The 20,015-nt window shown below is 32.8% G+C and overlaps 1 protein-coding gene across 2 annotated transcripts in view; it reads left to right on the top strand.

The window, feature by feature from the left end:
- The window catches only part of DPYD (dihydropyrimidine dehydrogenase), a 1,037,477-nt gene that overhangs the window by 492,280 nt on the left and 525,182 nt on the right, over positions 1–20,015 (top strand). For both annotated transcript variants that reach the window (XM_074188237.1, XM_074188238.1), the window contains exon 12: positions 19,441–19,625. In XM_074188237.1, coding sequence (XP_074044338.1) covers positions 19,441–19,625 — 185 coding nt within the window. The remainder of the gene's footprint in view (positions 1–19,440; positions 19,626–20,015) is intronic.

The following is a 20,015-nucleotide window of genomic DNA, read 5'->3' as shown; positions in this document are numbered from 1 at the left end:
AATTGAATGGAAGTTGGAAAGTCAAGGGGTAATGAGGGAGCCTTCATTCTTGCCAGAAATGTCTCAGAGAGGAAACAACATACACACTCAATGGGATATAGACATTTAGAAGAAAAGGGAGAGAAGGGAGATGGGGGAGGGGAGGAAGGGATGTGGGTGATAGAGGAGAGGGTAGATCATAGAAGAGGATAGCCAGATATAATATATTTTTTAGAAGGTGCTGGGATCGGGTGGTCTGTCCAGTACCAAGGGACTAGGTTTCTAGGTCTCCAGGGTAGGATGTGGGCTTGAGGACTCAGCCCCGGGGCCAGTGCTCTGTGTGCTGAGACACTCAGCTGCCCCAAAGAACATTTTTGAAGAGGGACAGAGTGAAAAGAGAGAGAAAATACAATAGATGGCAGTGGGGAGGAATGGATGGAGGGAATTACAATCAGCAGCAGCAACTGTGGAAAAATATGGAAGTAACTTCTATGATGGATTTATGATAAAGAAAGTGATCCACCTGAGACAGAGCTGATGGTATCAGAACACAGACTGAACCACATTTTTTTCTCTTTCTTTTACTTAATTTCTCATGAGGTTTTATATTTTTGTTTTGGATGGGGTATTATATTTATTCTTAAATAAGAATATTTTAGTAATGTGTAAATAAAGAAAAATAAAAAAAGAAAGAAAATATTAGTATAATTTATAGATATATTGAGAAATAATATGGCACTTTAAAATTTTCATTTGTAATTAAATTTTCCCCAAGCTTCTCACCTTAATTGCTTTGCTCTCCTTTGAATAGTCTCAAACTCATCAATATCCTTCCTAATCTGGAGTACCCATAATATGTTGATATTCTGAAGGTTATTGGAAAAAAAGCATTCTCCCTCTTTAAAATATGTGTTAGAGACTTTTGATTTGAAGGAAGGCTGTAAGGCTGCATTCTTTTTCTGAGTCAAATATTTTGCTAAATAAGCTAATTATTTATATATATATATGTATATATATACATATATATGAGTGCATGTATGTATGTATAATACTAAATTGCCATTCAATCACATTTAGTGAAATAAATTACATGCATTTAATCTACTTCATCTTTAAGGTATTATTGGATAGATCAGATTTTTTTAATTGCCTGATTTTTTTTTCAGTACTAAGGATTTCACTTGGGAAATTTTCATATGTGTCCAAAGCTTAGTGTAATTAGCCTAGTCATTTGTAAATAAGAGCATTTTTGGTCTTCATTATCAAAAGGCAATCTTTCCTCTGTTTTTAGACTTTGCAAAAGATTTCTTCCGTGAGAGGGACAAGCAACTCTGGGCAACACACATCTTAAAAGGAACACATGTTTGTTTTCTTATCACTATAAAATCTTAATGGTCTAAACATGAGAAATGAACAGGAAGAAATTAGCTTCCATTTTATAACAAGCTAAGTTTCTATATTCAGATAAGTGATTGAGGTAAACATTGCACAATATCAAGTTTTTAAATTTATAAATATATTTCACACAGTAAAACAAAATGCAGCAGTGAAGTCAAGATGGCAGAATAAAGGCAGGGACTCACCCAAACTTTCCTTCAAAATCTTCCAATTACCTTTATATAATGACGCTAATCTAGAGCAACAAAACTCACAAAATTTGGAGTGACACAATCTTCTAGTCTAAGAAACCTTAAAAGGTCTTCAGGAAAGTTTTGTTGCATCAATTGTTAGAGGAGCTCTATCCAGTGCAGGCCTTGACAGCACATTCTGGCCCAGAAGGAGTCTCTTTGTTGGCACCTGGGGAATGAATCTGTTTCTTTTCCTATAACCATATTTGTGTCATAGTCCTAGATGACAGATCCATGATGAGAAAGACTATTAACACACCAGAGCTTCCAACCACAGACTCTCCTCATGGTTCCAGGGCAAAAAAAAGAGTGCTTGTAGTCAATCACAGACCACAGCATAGACAGGAAATGTGTAAACACCTCTCCTTGGATCATACCATCTTGGATGAACTGAAAACATGAGTCTCTAGAAGTATCTCTGAAAAAAGCTGCACAAAATCCCTGAAGATTGAGACTATATATGCTCTACCCTAGAAGAGGAGCCCCACCCCTTTAACCAAGAGTTAAAAATAAAATGACAGGCTTGTAAAATAAAAAAAAACAGAAAAAATTGACCATAGAAAATTACTGTGCTGACAAGGAAAATCAAAATACACAGCCAGAAGAAAATAACAAAAGTCAAAGCTTCCAAGAAAAATACAATTTTTTTTCTCAGGCCATGGAAGAACTCAAAATATGAGAGGTAGGAAAAAGTGGAAAAGAAATGGGAGTGATACAGGAAAATTATGAAAAAGAGAAAATACATTGGCAAAGGAGACACAAAAATACTGAAGAAAATAATCTCTTAAAAAGTAGACTAGGAGGGGTAGCTAGGTGGCGCAGTGGATAGAGCACTGGCCCTGGAGTCAGGTGTACCTGAGTTCAAAGCTGACCTCAGATACTTAATAATTATCTAGCTGTATGGCCTTGGGCAAGCCACTTAACCCCATTGCCTTGAAAAAACTAAAAATAAATTAAATAAATAAAAATAAAAAATAAGCATTTTAACCCCAATGCCTTGCAGGAAAAAAAACCCTAAAATAAAAAATAAATAAAATAAAAAAGGAGACTAGGACAACTGGGTAAAAGATGTACAAAATATCAATGTGTAGAAGAGTGCCTTAAAAAGGTAGAACTGTTCAAATAGAAAAAAAAGCACAAGCATTCACTAAGGAGGGAAAAAACCCTTCCTTAAAAAAGTAGAGTTGGTCAGTTGGACAAGGAGGCACAAAAGCTCATTGAAGAAATAATTTCATTAAAAATTAGAATTAATTATGAAAAGTAAATAATAAAGCAAAAGCAAAAGAACAAGGAAATGAAGCAGAAGTCACTGTGAAGTATCTCATTAGAAAAATAGCGGACCTGGAAAATAGATCTAGGTGAGATGATTTTAAAATTGCTTATCTACCTGAAAGCTATGATCAAAAAAGGAGGTTTAGACTAAGCTTTCAAGAAATAATAATCTTTAAATAGAGGGTAAAATAGAAATTGAAAGAGTCCACCAATCATGTCCTGAAAGAGATCTTAAAATGAAAATTCCCAGGAATAATACAGCCATATTCCTAAGCTCCCAGGTCAAGTAGAAAATATTGTAACCAGAAGAAACAATTCAAATATTTTGGAGTCATAATCAGGATAACCCAAGATTTAGCACCTTCTACATTAAAGGATTGGAATATGATATTCCAGAGGGCAAAGGAGCTAGGATTACAACCAAAAACCAGCTAACTAGCAAGACTGAGTTTAAGTCTTTGGGGTCAGGAAGCGAACATTCAATGAAATAAAGGACTTTCTAACATTCTTGTTGAAAAGTTCAGGTGAATAGAAAATTTGACTTCCAAATATGAAACTCAACAGAAGGTAAACAGGAAAGGGAAATTATAAGGTACTTAACTTTAAACTGCTTACATTGCTACATGGGAAAGTGGTATTTTAAGTCATAAGAACTTCATTATTAGGGCAGCTTGAAGAAGTGTATAGATAGAGATAGAGATACAGATAGAGATAGAGATAGAGATAGATAGAGATAGAGATAGAGATAGAGATAGAGATAGAGATAGAGATAGAGAGAGATAGAGATAGAGATAGAGATAGAGATAGAGATAGAGGTAGATAGAGATAGAGATAGAGATAGAGATAGAGATAGAGATAGAGATAGAGATAGAGATAGAGATAGAGACAGAGATGATATAGATATAGATATAGATATAGATATAGATATAGATATAGATATAGATATAGATATAGATAGTGAGAGAGAGAAAGAGAGAGAGAACACAGCTATGAGTGGAATATGAAGGGAAGATATTTAAAAAAATTAAATTTGAGGATAAGAGAGAAATGGGCTATGTTGAATGTGTAAATTATATCACATAAAAGAGGCAAGAAAAATATTTTTATAATGGAGAGGAAGAGGTGGAAGTGAGGGAAAGAAAGTGTACCTTAGTTTCATCATTGACTTGAAGAGGGAAGAACATATGGACTCAATTGGGAACAGAAATCTAATTTCCCCTACAGGAAAGGAGGAGGGGTAAGGGGATAAAAGAAGGGTTGGGGTTAATAGAAAGGAGGGCAAATTGGAGAAGCAGAATCAGAAGCAAAATACATTCAGAGGAATACGGTGAAAAGAGAGCAAATGGAACAAAAGGGGAGAAATAACATGGAAGGAAATACAATTAATATTAGTAAGTTAGAAAAAATTTTGACACCGGTTTCTCTGGTGAAGGTGTCATTTCTCAAACATATAGAAAACTGTCAAATTTAGACAAATAGGAGCCATGCCTTAAATGATAAATGATCAAAAGATTTGAAGTTTTCAGATGAAATCAAAATTCTCTATAGTCATATTGAAAAAAATTAAGTTCTAACTCATTATTGATTGGTGAAATATAAATTAAAACTATTCTGGTATACTATCTCATACCTATTAGATAGACTAATAGGAATTAAAAGAAAAATGATAAATGTTAGAGAGAATGTGGGAAAAACAAGACATTAAAACATTGTTGGTAGAGTTGTGAACTGATTCATCTGATCTTGAGAACAATATGGAACTGTACTCAAAAGCCTATAATACTATGCCTTTCCTTTGACCCGGCAATATCACTACTAGTTCTGTATCCCAAAAAAAGATAAAAACATAAAAAAGGAAAAGCCTCTATATAAATACAGAATATTTATAACAACTCTTTTTTGAGGGTAAATAATTGTAAATTCCCTTTCAATTAGGGAATGGCTGGACTAATTGTGGTATGAGATTGTGATGAAATATTATTGTGCTATAAGAAATGATGACAGGATTATCTCAGAGAACCTGGAGAGATTTACATGAGCTGAATAAAAAGTCAAATATACTGTGCATCAACAACAATATTGTAAGACAATCAGCTGTGAATAACTTAGCTATTCTTAGCACACAATGATCCAAGACAACTCTGAAGGACTTGTGATGAAAATGCTATATCTCCCCAGAGAAAGAACTGATGGTGTCTTGAATACAGATTTAACCCTTAAGTTGTTGGGGGGTTTTAACTATTTTTCAGGAAGGTTTTGGGAGAGGGTTCTATGTTTTCACTCCCTCTTCAAAAGTGTTTCACTTCTTACTACCACCTCCTCCAATCTGATCTCCCTTCTTTCATTCCCCACCCCATCCCCTACTTCTTTTATTGCCTGCCCTTCCTTTTTTTACCTTTAGGGTAAGATAGAATTCTATTCCCAGCTGAATGTGTGTTATTCCCTCTTTGTTACAATTCTGATGAGACTAAGTTTCATTTTCCCCCCTCTCACCTCCTCCTCTTTCCCTACATTGTAAAATTCTTTCTCTAGCAACTTTTTATGTGATCTAATATACCCCATTCCACCTCACCCTTTCCATTTCTCCCAGTATATTTATCTCTCACTTCCTGATATTATTTTATTTGAGATACGACTATTATGGAAATGTTTTGCATGACTTCATATATATAATCTTTATCGAATTGCTTGTCTTCTCAATGTGGGTGAAGAGGGTAGGATGGTAGGGAGAGATGAAGGAAGAGCATTTAGAACGCAAAAGTTTTAAAGATGAGTGTTAAAAATTGTCTTTACATATAACTGGGGGTGGGGAGATAAAATACTGTATTATTTAAAAACAAACAACCAAAGCGAAAACAAAAAAAATGCAGCATTGAAGACTTACCTCAAACCAGGTGTTTCTTTAGATGTCTAATTTAACATTTCAGATTTGGGAGGCACCAATATGTTAGTCAAATCACCCAGACCACTACCAGCAACAGAGAAGTCATAAATTTTCATTTTATCCATTTTTTATTGTTGTAAGCTTTAATTGTTAGGGAGATCCTTAAACTGAGAATATTATACCTGCTACTTCTGCTGAATTCTCATGCTAAATTCGCCCAGAACAAGTTCATTCCCTTTCCTATATGAATTTAGTTAATATGAGTTCTTTTTCCCCATTTTTCCCTTTCTTTTTTTACCCATTCACATTTTTATTTATATATATTATGATACATTGATGATATAGTTCATTCAGGCTGTCCCCAAATGTTCTGATACTTGGTTTATTTACTATTTTAACAACCTCATCTAAAACTAAGAGCTGCCCTGATTTATGGTAATCTGAATTTAGCTCTAATTTAAGACAGCATTTCAGAATTGTGCATTTACTTATATACTAAAATTATTTAAATGAATTATTACTGTATGTTTTAAGTTTTCATTGAAGTGCCTACTGCCAATTCAGAGTAAAAAAAGTCAGTAAGATGGATATCAAAAATAACATTAATGAGCTGCTAAAGCTAAAATTACAGGAACTTATGAAATTGGTTAAACATAAAAACCATTAAACTGTTTACTGAAGCTTCACAGATATACTGCAGCTAATGAGCATTTCTGCTATTTAAATAAGCCCAAATTGAACACACATTACATGGATACATAATTAGTCATGGCAGTCAAACACACATAGACTCACTTTTAAAGCTTTATTTAGGGAATCTTTTCCATTTGATTTGTTTTGTTAATTAAAATTTTTTTAATATTCACTATTTTGTTATTGTTTTATAATTTACTACTGTTTTTCCATTTGTTTTTATATATGCTTTAAGTGTAGCAAATGGAGATTATTTATTAAAGTTTTTTCCATTCCAATTTTGTAATTTTTTAGTTCCATTAGTAACAATATTCAAAATATTCATTTTAATTCCTTTGTTGATTCAGATGTATAAAATAACTTTGTAGCACTAAGTTTAAAATTTTTACTATTTCATGATATTTATTAAAATTATTTATGAGAACCTAACTATGCCTAGAAGTATAATAGTATTTTATAAATCCCAGTTAGCAATTATCCTTGCCCTGGAGGAGTTAACAATCTACAGTAATGGTAATAGTGCAAATAATGAAGGAAATTAATGTAAAATATTTGAAACATCTACAGGCAACATGGTACGTTAGTAGAATGCCTCAATTCTTTATATTTTACAATCAATCTTGCATATAGTTATCATAGGATTTGTCCCCAAAATGCATTTCTGATTCTTTTATAAACTTATTAATTAAAATTCAATGAATCTCTATTACCTCTGTGATCAAATACATATATATATGTATATATATATATATATATATATATATATCTACCTGTGTATATATGTATATAGGATGTAACTATTACTATGGAATCTCAGGAAACCCTGGTCTTTGTGTTTCAGGGACCTGAATTTACAGTATAAAACAAGAGATCAGACTCATAATCTAATAGGAAAGACAGAGTCCAAGATTCACCTTAATTCTACACCCAAGGATTAAATTATAAAGCACATATGAGTAGCTCATGATTGAGATCCTATTAAGAGTGGATGATAGGGGCTACTAGGTGGCACAGTGGATAGAGTACCAGCCCAGAAGTCAGGAGGATCTGAGTTCAAATCCGACCTCAGATGCTTAAATGCTTAGCTTTGAGATCTGGGGCAAGTCACTTAACCCCATTGCCATGCAAAAACAGACAAAAAAGAGTGGGTGAAAGAGAGAGGGAGAGGAAGAGAAGGAAAGCAAAAGGGAAGGAGAAAGAGACTGATAGAAAGAGAGAGGTTTACAATAATATCCAAAAAAATGCTTTCAAGCCTTAAATGCTATATATAATATGTGAATTTTATATACTAATGACAACTAAGTTTAATATTATGATATGGAATTATTAGACCCATAAACACAATGTATAACACAATAAAGGCATATGCCAATCATAACCAGACTAAGTGAAGGCTAATAATCATTCAATTTATGATCTACCACCAGTCTAAGCAGTCAATGCTTTATTCATTGTCCCTTATTTCGCCTAATCCCCCTGTGCTCTCTGAATAGAAAAGCAAAAGAAAACAAAAATCCTTGAACCTTTAGCTTTGGTTTGGACTACAGTATCAGCTCAGGCTGGCTTCTCCCAGCTCCAGAGCTTTACTTGTCTTTTCATAGGAGGTAGGATAGCACCCTCTCTTTTACTTACCTTTCATTTTTTGAGTCATACTCCTATTCCAACATCATAATAAAATACATTACTAGAAGTATTTGAAAATCTAAACTATCCTATCACAGGTCCCATTACTATTGCTTTACATTATGTATCCTCATACCTTTCATCAATCATGTCTCCCTCTTAGGATCTGTTTCCTTCAGATATCAACTCTACTGCCACTTTCTATATCAAATATTTTCTGATCTTGCAGTTTCTAGCTCCCTCACCTTGTCCCAAATTACCGTAAATTTATTTTGAACATATATAATACACACTTCTATATGTACATTTTTAAAGTTTTCTATTAAATTTATATTTATTTCATTAAACATTTCCCAATTACATTTTAATTTGAGCACTTTGCAAATCCCAAGTTTGGCACTTCTGGTATAGATTAGTCCCATATGAAAACTCTCTCCACAGATGAAGATTGGCAGTTCAACCCATATGAAAAATTATAATCTTGCAGCCTTGTTTGGGCCTCTGAGAGGTTGAATAATTTGTACATGATCTCACAGGCATGAATAACATACAATTTCTTAGAAGTCATGAGCTATTACATATTTGTCTTTGTGGCCCCAGCACTTAGCACAGTGACTGACACAAGTCCTTAATAAATGCTTTATGACTGATAATCAATGCAAAGACATTTCCTCAGTACCTAAGATATGTAAATTATTAATTGCTTTGGGAACAAAAAAGCCATAAACATCCTCTATGCCTTTAAGGAGTTAATAACTAATTAAGAATGAAAAGCTGGAAAAATAAAATTAACCAAAAAATACACCTTAAATGCTCAAAGAGTTCATATTGTAAAACCAGAGGAGGAAGAGAGATGAGCAAGGACTGGTAATGTGATTAGGAAAGTTTTATTTAGGAGCTAGATTTGAAAGCTCTGGAATCATCAATCAAATGAAAGTAAGGTAGTATTGTGTAGTGGTCTCAATGTTCCCAAAAACTTGTCCCTGTCTGTGACACATACCAACTGAGTAACCCTGACCTCACACAACTCCTCAAGATGCTCATTTGAAGAGATGGCTCTAAATTTGTTTTAGTAATAGAGATATATTCTCATATTGAGTAGTCTATAATTCAGGAAAATGGTATGGCTTATTAGAAATATGACTGGGGAGCACAGAGTTATGCAGAAATCTTCACCATTCTCACAGGTTTTCATTGTTGTTAGTGTTTTTCCCTTCTTCTTGATCTGCTTTTTTCCAGAATACCAATTTTCATCTCACTTTATTTTGCCTCTATATATGGAGACTAGAAAACAGAGAAAACTGTTGCATAACTTTCCAAAAAAGAGAGATCCTGAAGTCAGTTCATTGAAGGAAAAAGCTAATATGAGGTTATTAGCATTTAAAAATATTATAATGTAATTTTCAGTCATGTCCATGGTTGAATTCTGTAATTTATTAATGACCCAAAAGGAACAATGAGAATGTTTCTTTGTTATGATTATCATTGCATTGTTTTTGGAGAATCAGTCTCTACTCATGTACTAAAAATCCAACAAATTTGACATTCATTTATAAATACTGAGAAATATACTTGTCATATGCTAGCAGGTTTCTCTTTTACATATATGACAGCAGGGCTACATCAGTTTAATTGACCTTGGCAATCTGCATCTGCTAGTGATGTGTCCCTGAGGGACAGTTTCTGCAATTTTAAGCTGCAGCTTTTATTGAAGAACTTAGGTGTCACAATACAATTAGACCTCAGAAAGAAAGAAAAAAATAGTTAATGCATTATGTTAGGATTGAATAAAAGGTCCTGTTCTTAAAAATTAAATAATTATTATTGTAAAGCTACTCTACTATGTCTTCATTTTAAAACTAAGTAGATCTATACTAAGATAATTAAAACAATGGGAAGGAAGGAAGCTTGAATCTTGTCCTCAAGTGCACATTAAGCAAGACAGAGGTCTTTCAAAAACTGCCTAAAAACTCCAGTGAATATGTGGATTGAATCATTATTATTACATTTGGAGAGACTGTGCTATTGGCTTCCATTTCTACTTTCATTTCTGTCTAACTCTTAGGGCCTTGTGTTTTATGCAGTCACCTCAAGTGCAGTAAAATTTCTATGGGAAGATTCATCTTTCTAATAATTACTGGTGACCTATTTTGTGTATACATTTTTAGATAAGTAGGGAAACTATACATGACTCCTAATAATATTTCTTTTAATACTTCATATGAAATAGTAAGCAAATATTTTATTTATAAATGTATATATTAATTTTTCACATTTACATTTTCATTCCTACTGAGTTATTATAGGAGAGAAGATATATCATTGAGTTTAACTTGCATCTATTTGAAGCTTAGCAAACAGAAAGAACCGTAGTAGAGTTTCAGAAGGTACCAGAAATGGATATTAAAGTGACTAAATAATGAAGGTATAGATAAAGGTCATTTTTTAAATTTCAAAGCCATTTTTGAGAGAATAGACTTAAGAAGGAAATAGGTACAGAAAGTTGAATACTTAAAGGGATATAATTGAAAAGGTTCTAAAAAAAGGTTTAGAGAAATTTATAAATTATAGTTACATGGGAATCTAAGGATATTGGAAGCAAGAGTCCTTATCTTTACATGTTACTGTCATAGATGACCCCTTGCTTCTCTATTGATGCCTTGATGTCACCTTTTGAATACCAAATATATACAAATCTAACTCAATGTGTCATTTCTTATTTTGATATTAATAGCTCACTCACACTTACATGGTGCTTTACAATTTACAAAGCACTTTCATAAAATAACTTCAAAGTCAATAATTATTATCATTTCCATCTAATAGATAAGAATAGCAGAGTCTTAGAAAGAGTGGAAACATATGACTAGTGCTAGTCGGGACTTGAAAACAGGCCTTCTCATTCACAAGACAGTGATTATTATGCAGCACTGGACTGTCTCCTTGGTTTTATTAGCAGCATTGTTCTGACTCTTTTCAAATATTTCCTTTAGGGAAATGCTTTGAAGATAAAATACCAGATCCAGGTATTGGTATAAGATGTTCTGTGTTATTATTGGCATAAAGCATTATATGTCATTATAAAAGGGAATTGAAATGTGAACATTGAAATAGATTGCTTTGCCTTTGATTCTTTTCTGTTCCCCATGAGATGAAGCAATAAATGTATAAGAGACTTGAATCCTTGAAACAGACCTGCCTGAAAATAAAAAGATCATTTCCAGAAGATGACAGGGCTCTCATTTTCTCTGCCCACTCTCTCCTCCACCCCTTGGCCTTGCTATCTGACTTCTGTCTCCACCAATCTACTGAAAATAATCTCAAATGGCAGGAATAGACATCAAATCCAGTGGCTGTTTCTAAGTCCTCATCCTCCTTGACCTTTCTAAAGGTTGAACTAAAGAATATGACACTATTGACAAAAACTTACTATTGGATATTCTCTTCTCTCTTTGTTTCTTTAATAGCTCCTTATTTTCTCTCCTGTGTCTCCTTGACCTCCTCACAAAATCCCCATGGTAAATGATGCCCAATATTTTCCCCTTAACACTCTTCTTTCGTCTCTAGGCTTGCTTGACATTTTCACTCCCTAGCATAGCTTCAAGTTCTTCTCTTAGGTAGATAGTTGGCTACTGAATCTATAGCCTAGCCTTGACCTCTCTAATCTGAATATCTGACTTACATTTCTAGCCATATTCTGGATATTGTCACCTGGAAGTTCCACTACCACATCAAAATCAACATAGCCTAAACTAAACTCATTATCTTTCCCTTCAAGTTATTATTCCAGAAGATGTTACTATTTCTATTAGTGATGCCCCCTTTACACCCGAGACCTTTTGATGATTGTTTACTCTTCAGACATTATATCGAAACACTTGTGAAGTTTTAGAGATGCTACATTTGTAAGGTCTCACATCTGTCTCCTTTTAAAAAGTCCCACCATCAATATCCTAATACTAGCTTCATTTCAATCACCTGAAAGATTTTATTATGCTTCTAATAGGTCTTTTTAACCCTGCTATTGAACCCTTTCTACCACCTATATTTATTTTTTATTTTAATTTACATTTTAATTTATAATTTACTAAAATAGTCTTGTTGTAAGAGTAAACATAACCCCCTCCCCCCCAAAAAATAAAAATCCTCATGAGAAATGAAGTGAAAAAAAGAGAAAAAAAAATATGTTCCATTCTGTGTTCAGATACCATCAGCTCAGTCTCTGGGATGGATTGCATTCTTTATCATAAGTCCATCAAGTCTATAGTTTTCCACAGTTGCTATTGCTGATTGTAATTCCCTCCATCTATTGCTCACCATTCCCATTTATTATATTTTCTCTCTCCTTTCACTCTGTCTCTCTTCAAAAGTGTACTGTGGGGCAGCTGAGTGGCTCAGTGTACAGAGCACTGGCCCTTGGGGCCAGGAGACCCTGAGCCTACATCCCCCCCCCCCCCCAGAGACCCAACAACTACCCAGATCCATGGTCTTGGATAGGCCAACCAATTCCACCACCTTGTAAAAAATAAAAAAAAGAAAATCTGCCACCCATATTTGTGCATACATTTGTTCATGACTCTCCTCTATGCAAAAACTTGTTCCTATTTTCTTCATGACTCTTCCTGGCTCCATTCTGGAGTTATGGCTTACCATTGGAATAGTTTACCATACTGGAATGGTTTATCATTTCCTTCTCCAGTAGATTAAGGCAGAGGGTAAGTGACTTGCCCAGGGTCACACAGGCTAAAACACCTCTAAGCTGAGATTTGACCTCAAGAAGATGACACTTACTGATTCCATTCTCTATCCACTAGATCTTGAACCTGCCCCTTATTTAAAATATTGGCTCCCTACGGCTTACAGAATAATTCTTTTGTTTGGTATACAAGAATCTCTAATTCAATTAAATTCAGCAAATATTTATTAAGCACTTGTTTCAATTATTCTGCTCCCTTATGCCATCCTGTTTCTCTGGTCTCTTCTTTAGTTAACTCCCACTCTTTCATTCTACACTCAGGGGCAAAGCAAATCAATTTCTGCCAACTATGCCTTATGATTCATTGCCTTTGTTCCTTTTTTCGTGTTCCTTATTCTTGGAATATTCTGCCTTTATCTGTTGAATTCTTACTCATCTAAAAATAATCTTCCAAGGCTATTCCTCCACATTATATTCTCTTATCCCTCTCTATTGGAAAAATCTTCTCTTATGGATGATAAATAGACTTTTTGTTTTTCTTCATTCTATTTAATTTTTTAAAATGATGTTTATTATATATAAAATTATATATTATATTATAATTTATATGCTTACAAGATTTTAATCTATGTGAGGACTTGAAAAGTGTCATAATTCTTAATTCTTTGTATCTAGTATTAAAGACAATACTCTATAAATAACTGCTTAATTAAAACAATAATCACTTTTTCTCCAATGACAAGAAAATAGTTAAGTTGTATGTGTATAGTATAAACATATATATATATATATATTTATGTATGACAACTTAACTTTAATATATTAATTTTTGTGGTTCATATGAAAACCAATGTTTTGAATATAATCCTTCATTATGAATTTAATTAATGAAAATGTTCAGTAATAATATGAGACAACTGTGATTATTAAGAGGAGAGTGAACTGAAGAACCATGAACCTCTTGAGGTTGGTTAGATCTTTTTGAGGTTATTACACATAACAAAATTCAGTTAGTAAATTATTAAAATAATCTATTATAGAACACAGATAAAATAATTAATATCCTTTAAGATGTGATCAGATGAATCTTAAAGATAAATTAAAATATATATTCAATTGTTGTATATAAATATCACTTTTTAAAAGTATGGTTTCAGGAAATATTATAGATTTGGAATCAAAAGACCAAATTATTTTAATTATACTCCTTACCCATATTTGTAAAATCAAAAGAGGGGTTTAATAAATGGTCTATGTCATCCCTTTCACCTCTAGATCTATGATCCTAGAACTATTACTTCAGTGGCTACATATGGCTTTTTCAATGCTAAAATTTCACTGTTTTGTCATAATTGGACATACTATATATTGACATTAAATGAATTGGATAATTAGGTGACATAGAGGTTAGAGTGCCAGGTCTGGAATCAGGGAAACCTGAATTAAAATCTTGCCTCAGACACTATCTGTATGACCTTGGGCAAATCAGTTAACATTGTTTCGGTTTTTCATCTGTAAAACGGGAAGGAAATAGCAAACTACTTCAGTATATTTGCCAAGAAAAATCCAGAGTCAGGAAAATAGTACATGACTGAAATAACATAAAAAAATCACTTAAGAAATGTACCAGAAAGAATGGAAATTCAATCTTTTAAATCTAATTTTGTGAGTTTATTTAATAAACCTCTTTGCCAGTACAAAAAAGAGCTGCTATAAATATTTTTGTACATGTGAGTCATTTCCCCTTTTTTTCTGATCTCTTTGGTATATACAGACATAGAGGTGGTATTTCTGGATCAAAGGATGTGCATAATTTTATATCCCTTTGAACATAATTCCAAATTTCTCTCAAGAATGGTTGGATCAGTTCACAATTCCAACAACAGTGTATTAATGCCCCAGTTTTCCCACATTCCCTCCAACATTTTTCATTTTCCTTTTTATCATATTAGTCAATTGGATGGGTATGAGGTAGTACAACATAATTGTTTTAATTTGCATTTCTCTAAACAATAATAATTTAAAGCATTTTATATGACTATAGATAGCTTCAGTTTCTTCATCTGAAAATTGCCTATTCATATGCTTTGACTATTTATCAATTGGGGAATGATTTTTATTCTTATAAATATGATTCAGTTTGCTATATATTTTAAAATATATGCTATAATTTTACTTCATTAATCTAGCAAATCCATTGAATTTGTGATCAACCCTTGTTTTCTTTTCTCCTTCACTTTATGATAACTTGAAATATGTTATAAACCAATGAAATAGCAAATCACTTTTGTTAATTTAAATTTTATTTTTTTTCCAATTATATGCAAAGAGAGTTTTATCAGAAATGCCCAGCCATGTTCATTCTATAATCTTGATTACAGTGGTTTTATGTATGTAAAAACTTTTTAATTTAATGAAATCCAAATTTTGCTTTTAGCATTTAACATTTTATAATGTTCTATATCTCTTGTTTGATCATCGCCTCCTCCCCTCTTCTTTGACCTAAAAGATAAACTGTTTCATGTTTTCTTAATTGGTTTGTGGTAGCACCCTTTATATATCTAAATTCTGTACCCATTATGGTCTTATCTTAGTAAAGGGTGTGAGTGTTGATATATGCCTATGCTTGTCTCCCGTGCCAAGACCCAGGAATCATGATTGTTCAACTGAACTGTGGCTGAGAGTCTTCTGCTGGCTTCCCAACACCTGCTATTATTGGGCCATACTCCACTTACATCCAGCTGAGGCAGATTTTTCCTGAAATTCTTTTAATATATCTTAAACTGGAAAAAACAGGAGTCACAAAATAGTTTTCCAAATGTTGATTTAAAGGAGGCCTAATTCTCTTGAGTAATTTAGGAAGAACAAAATAATTTCATAATATTTAATAATTTTAAACATGTGTTATTATCATTATTGTTATTATTATTATACATTCAATCTCATTTACTCCTCAGACTGAAATAAAAACGTTATCAACAGATTTTTTGTGATGGAACAATCTACCTAACTTAAATTTAGAGTTTTAAATGACAAGTTATAATTTCTGTGAGCATAAAGTTGTTTTTATCACTTTTAAAAAAATTAAATATTTTAATGGAAGTTTAATAATTCTTATCATTCAACCAACTAAACAATAAATATTTACAGTTAAATTTCTTAATCTTGAAAGCAAAATCAGTGTGGCAGAGTGGATAGAGAACTAGTCTGGAAACCATGAAAATATGATTTCAAGTCTTGCCTCTGACTCATAGTGGTTGGTCAATTTCTTTAACTTTGAGATGATCTCAGCAACTTTTTAATATTATAATTAACAGAAAATGTCTATCTACATTAGTGGAATGAGTTTTCTTATCCAGTATTGCTTGCACCCATGAAATCATATGTTCAGTCCCTCTCTCAAATATAACATGACAAAACCCTTCACCTATTCCCTTCACATCCTCGTTAGCATTCTTCATGAATTCATCTATTTACTTTCAGTTTTTCTATTATGTCATCATAATGTATACTGCATTCTTCTCATTGTTCTTTTTCTTTTTTTTCTTTTCCTTTCCTTTTTCCACTTTGAATGGATTCAAGAAGATATTTCTAGATTTCTTTGTCTTTCTCAAATTTACAAGTCTTTATAGAATTATATTAATCCATTTCATTAATATTTCAATCAATTATTAAGCACCTACTATCTCTTAGCTCCAGTGCTGCTACTAGGGCTACAAATACAAATTTAATAAAATAGTTACTCTATTCGCAAGCATTTTACCTTCTTTTGCACCGAATTTGAAAAGTCATTTATCCGTAGGTGGTTCCTAGGTTTTCGCAGTTACTAATTGTTGTGCTATGTAAATTCTAGGAAAAAGTATATATCCTGTTTATTTTTGATAATGATTTCAAGTTTCATTCTCAGGAACAGAAGAATGAGATTAATAAAATGAGAATAATATCAATACTTATTTCTATAAATGTTAGGTGTAATTTTGTATTGTCTTCGCATCTACCCTGATAGATTGGCACTATTATCACTCCCATTTTACAGTTGCAGAAATAAAAGCAAACAGAAGTTAAGCATTCTATCCAATGACACTCAGCTAGGATGTGTCAAAAGCTAGATTTGACATGAAGCCTTCCTGATTATAGGCAGGACTCTAAGTACTAAATCATTTAATTGCCACTCAAATATAAAAATTACTTTTTTATACTTTTAGAGACTATTACCATGAAAATAGTTATAATTCAATAGATAAAACTCTATATTGCTTTTAGGCAGATCTGGAATTTAGTCATGGTCCAAGCAGCCATTAACTATTTGATCTTGCCCTGTCAGTACTCGTTTCCTCATCTATTAAATGAGACTAGATCATCTCTAAGACTCATTCATGACTAATACTATTTGATGCAATATAATTGAAAAACATGTTGACTTACTAGTAAAAAAATCATTTCTTTTTCATTTTTGTGTTTTTTATTAAAGCTACTTGTTTAAGCAAAAAAAATTCTAATTTCTTTGAGGGTAAAGATGACATTGTAACCAAACTGTAACTTGTAGGGTACTTCTGTGCATCCTGAGTACACTGGGGATATAAAATGTCATTAAATATTTCAGAAATAAGAATTGGAATTAGAATGGACCTCAGAGATTATAGTCGCATATCTTTACCTAAACAGATAACCTCTCTGCAATGTCCCTGAAAAGGTTGACCAGGCATTTCTTCAAAAACTTCAGTGAAAGGGATAATTGTAACCACATTCACTTTTGGACAACTTGAATTAACAGTATTTTTCCCTACCCTTCTGCCACTTTCCAACATTGATTCTAGTTCTGTATTCTGTAACCAAGAAGAAAAACTCTGATCTCTCCTTCAACATAAAAATTCTTCAGATAGTTGATGATTATTATTTTGTTCCCCAACACTTTTCTTCTTTAAGCTAAAAATCCATCATTCCTAAATGAAACCTCATGACACAGTCTGATCACTCTTCAGATTTAATGCAGTTTAATAAATGCTTATTGATAACTTACTGTGTCAAAGTAACTGTGCTGAGCATGAGATTTGCCAAACAATTTTCTTCTACAAGGAGTTTATATTCTACTGTAGAGAAGGGATGTATGTGTGCTTGACATTTATGAATATGCAGGTATGTACCTACACATACATGATACATATGCCTATACATATAAATACATATGCCATGCAAGGTAGGAAGGGGGAAAGTGCTCTGAGATAGTACGGGGAGAAAGAACACCTAAACCAAAAGTTGTCAGAGTTGGAAGTTATCTCATATGACCTTTGAATAAACAAACAAATAACAAATATTTATTAAACTCCTATTGTGTACCAATGAAACATCCCCTAATTTGGAATTTTGAATTCTCCTGGAGATAAGAACATATACAGATAAGTGTGGGTGTGTATGTAAAATACATATATACATACATACATAAATTAATACATGAATGAATGGATAAAATATAGTAGAAAAACAGATGATATGATAGACATATAGACAGACAAATGGATGGATGAATGTAAAGTATGTATGTGTGTTTATGTGCACACAATATAATTTCAAGAGGAAGAAAGATCAAGTCCTGTAGGAGATGACATCTAAACTGGACTCTAAAGGAAGTTATGGATTTGATGTCATGAAACTGAAGAGGGAGTCCATTTCAGACATAGAATTCCAGAATTAAAATTTTACAAGGTCATGGAAGAGATGAGAAATGGAATATCTTCTGTGGAGAATAGGTAGCAGACTGGTTTGCCATGAATGGAAAAATATGTGAAGAGGACTAATAGAAATAAATCTAGATAAGCTGATAGAAACTTGAATAGCTTAGTCTTTAAAAGCTTTCCTGTGTTATTTTATTCTACACACAGGAAGGATGAAAGAAACAATATTTAAGTAACAGATGATAAAGTCAAGTTCCATGGTTTAGATATATCAATTTGGCAGTAGCATGGGTAATGAATTATAGATGAGAGATATTGGAATCAGAGAGCTAATTCTGAGATTATTCCAATAGTACAGGGAAAAGGTAATGAAGTTCTGAACTAGGATCAAAGTTGGATAAGCGACAAGGAAATGAGTTCAAAATTTGCTCTTGGAATAATAGAATCAATAAAATTCTGCAAATGATTACATGGGATGAGAGAGAGGAAGTCAGAGGAAACAGTCAAAAACAGCTCAAATGTTGTGAACTAGGTAACTGAAAGGATGATGGTGCCTTCAGCAGAAATAAGGAAGTTTAAAGGATGGATGGATTTTGAAGGAAGTATAATGAGTTCCATTGTAGTAGGCCATCTAGTCTAAATCAATTGTGAACGACAATTCTAATTATAAACATCAACTCATAAGGAATCTTTCAGCTTTTCCTTGAAGATCTCTAGTGAGAGAGAGCCCATTATCTCTTATTACTGCTATTCCACTCTAGAATTCTAACTCTGATGGTTGTGCAATTTTCCTTTAGATTAGGAACAAATTTGCCCCTTCATAATATCTGTCTATTACTCTTAGTTCTGCCCTGTTGGATGAAATCAAACAAGTCTGATCCCTCTTCAATATAGACAGTACTTGAAATACCTGAAAACAGATAACAATTCTAATTGTTTTTTCACATTATTATTATATCATGTTGACCATCCACTTCTCTCATTTGTCTACAGTAAAAGAAGCCATGAATCCCGTCAAGTTTAACCGATGGGGTCTTCCAGAAATAAATCCAGAGACTATGCAAACCAGTGAACCGTGGGTGTTTGCAGGTGGCGATATTGCTGGTTTGGCTAATACTACAGTGGAGGCAGTAAATGACGGGAAGCAGGCTTCTTGGTATATGCACAAATACATACAGGTATTTCTACCTAGTTTCAATTGATATTTGCTAACAGTTATTCATTTATTGTTGTTATTAGTTAATTATAAGACAAAGTATGTCTATGGCACATTATATATGGGAAATGTCTGCTATGGCTGAGAAGGAAGCCTGGGTTAATAAAATATTTGACTTGAGTTGCTGTTATAGTACCTAGGGATTAATGGTAAATATAGAATTAGAGACTACAAATCACTTTTCTTGATCTTATTCAATTGAAAATTCTATCTGTCTCTATCTCTGTCTCTGTCTCTCTGTCTCTGTCTCTCTCTGTCTCTCTTTCAATAAATTAGATAACAATAGACGAACTGCATTAATAAAATATTCATACAAAACAATCAATATTCAAAATAATCTCAACAGTTGAGA

The sequence above is a fragment of the Macrotis lagotis genome, chromosome 5, assembly GCF_037893015.1.
Source record: "Macrotis lagotis isolate mMagLag1 chromosome 5, bilby.v1.9.chrom.fasta, whole genome shotgun sequence".
Classification (NCBI taxonomy): Eukaryota; Metazoa; Chordata; class Mammalia; order Peramelemorphia; family Peramelidae; genus Macrotis; species Macrotis lagotis.
This window is presented reverse-complemented; position numbering and strand designations above follow the sequence as displayed.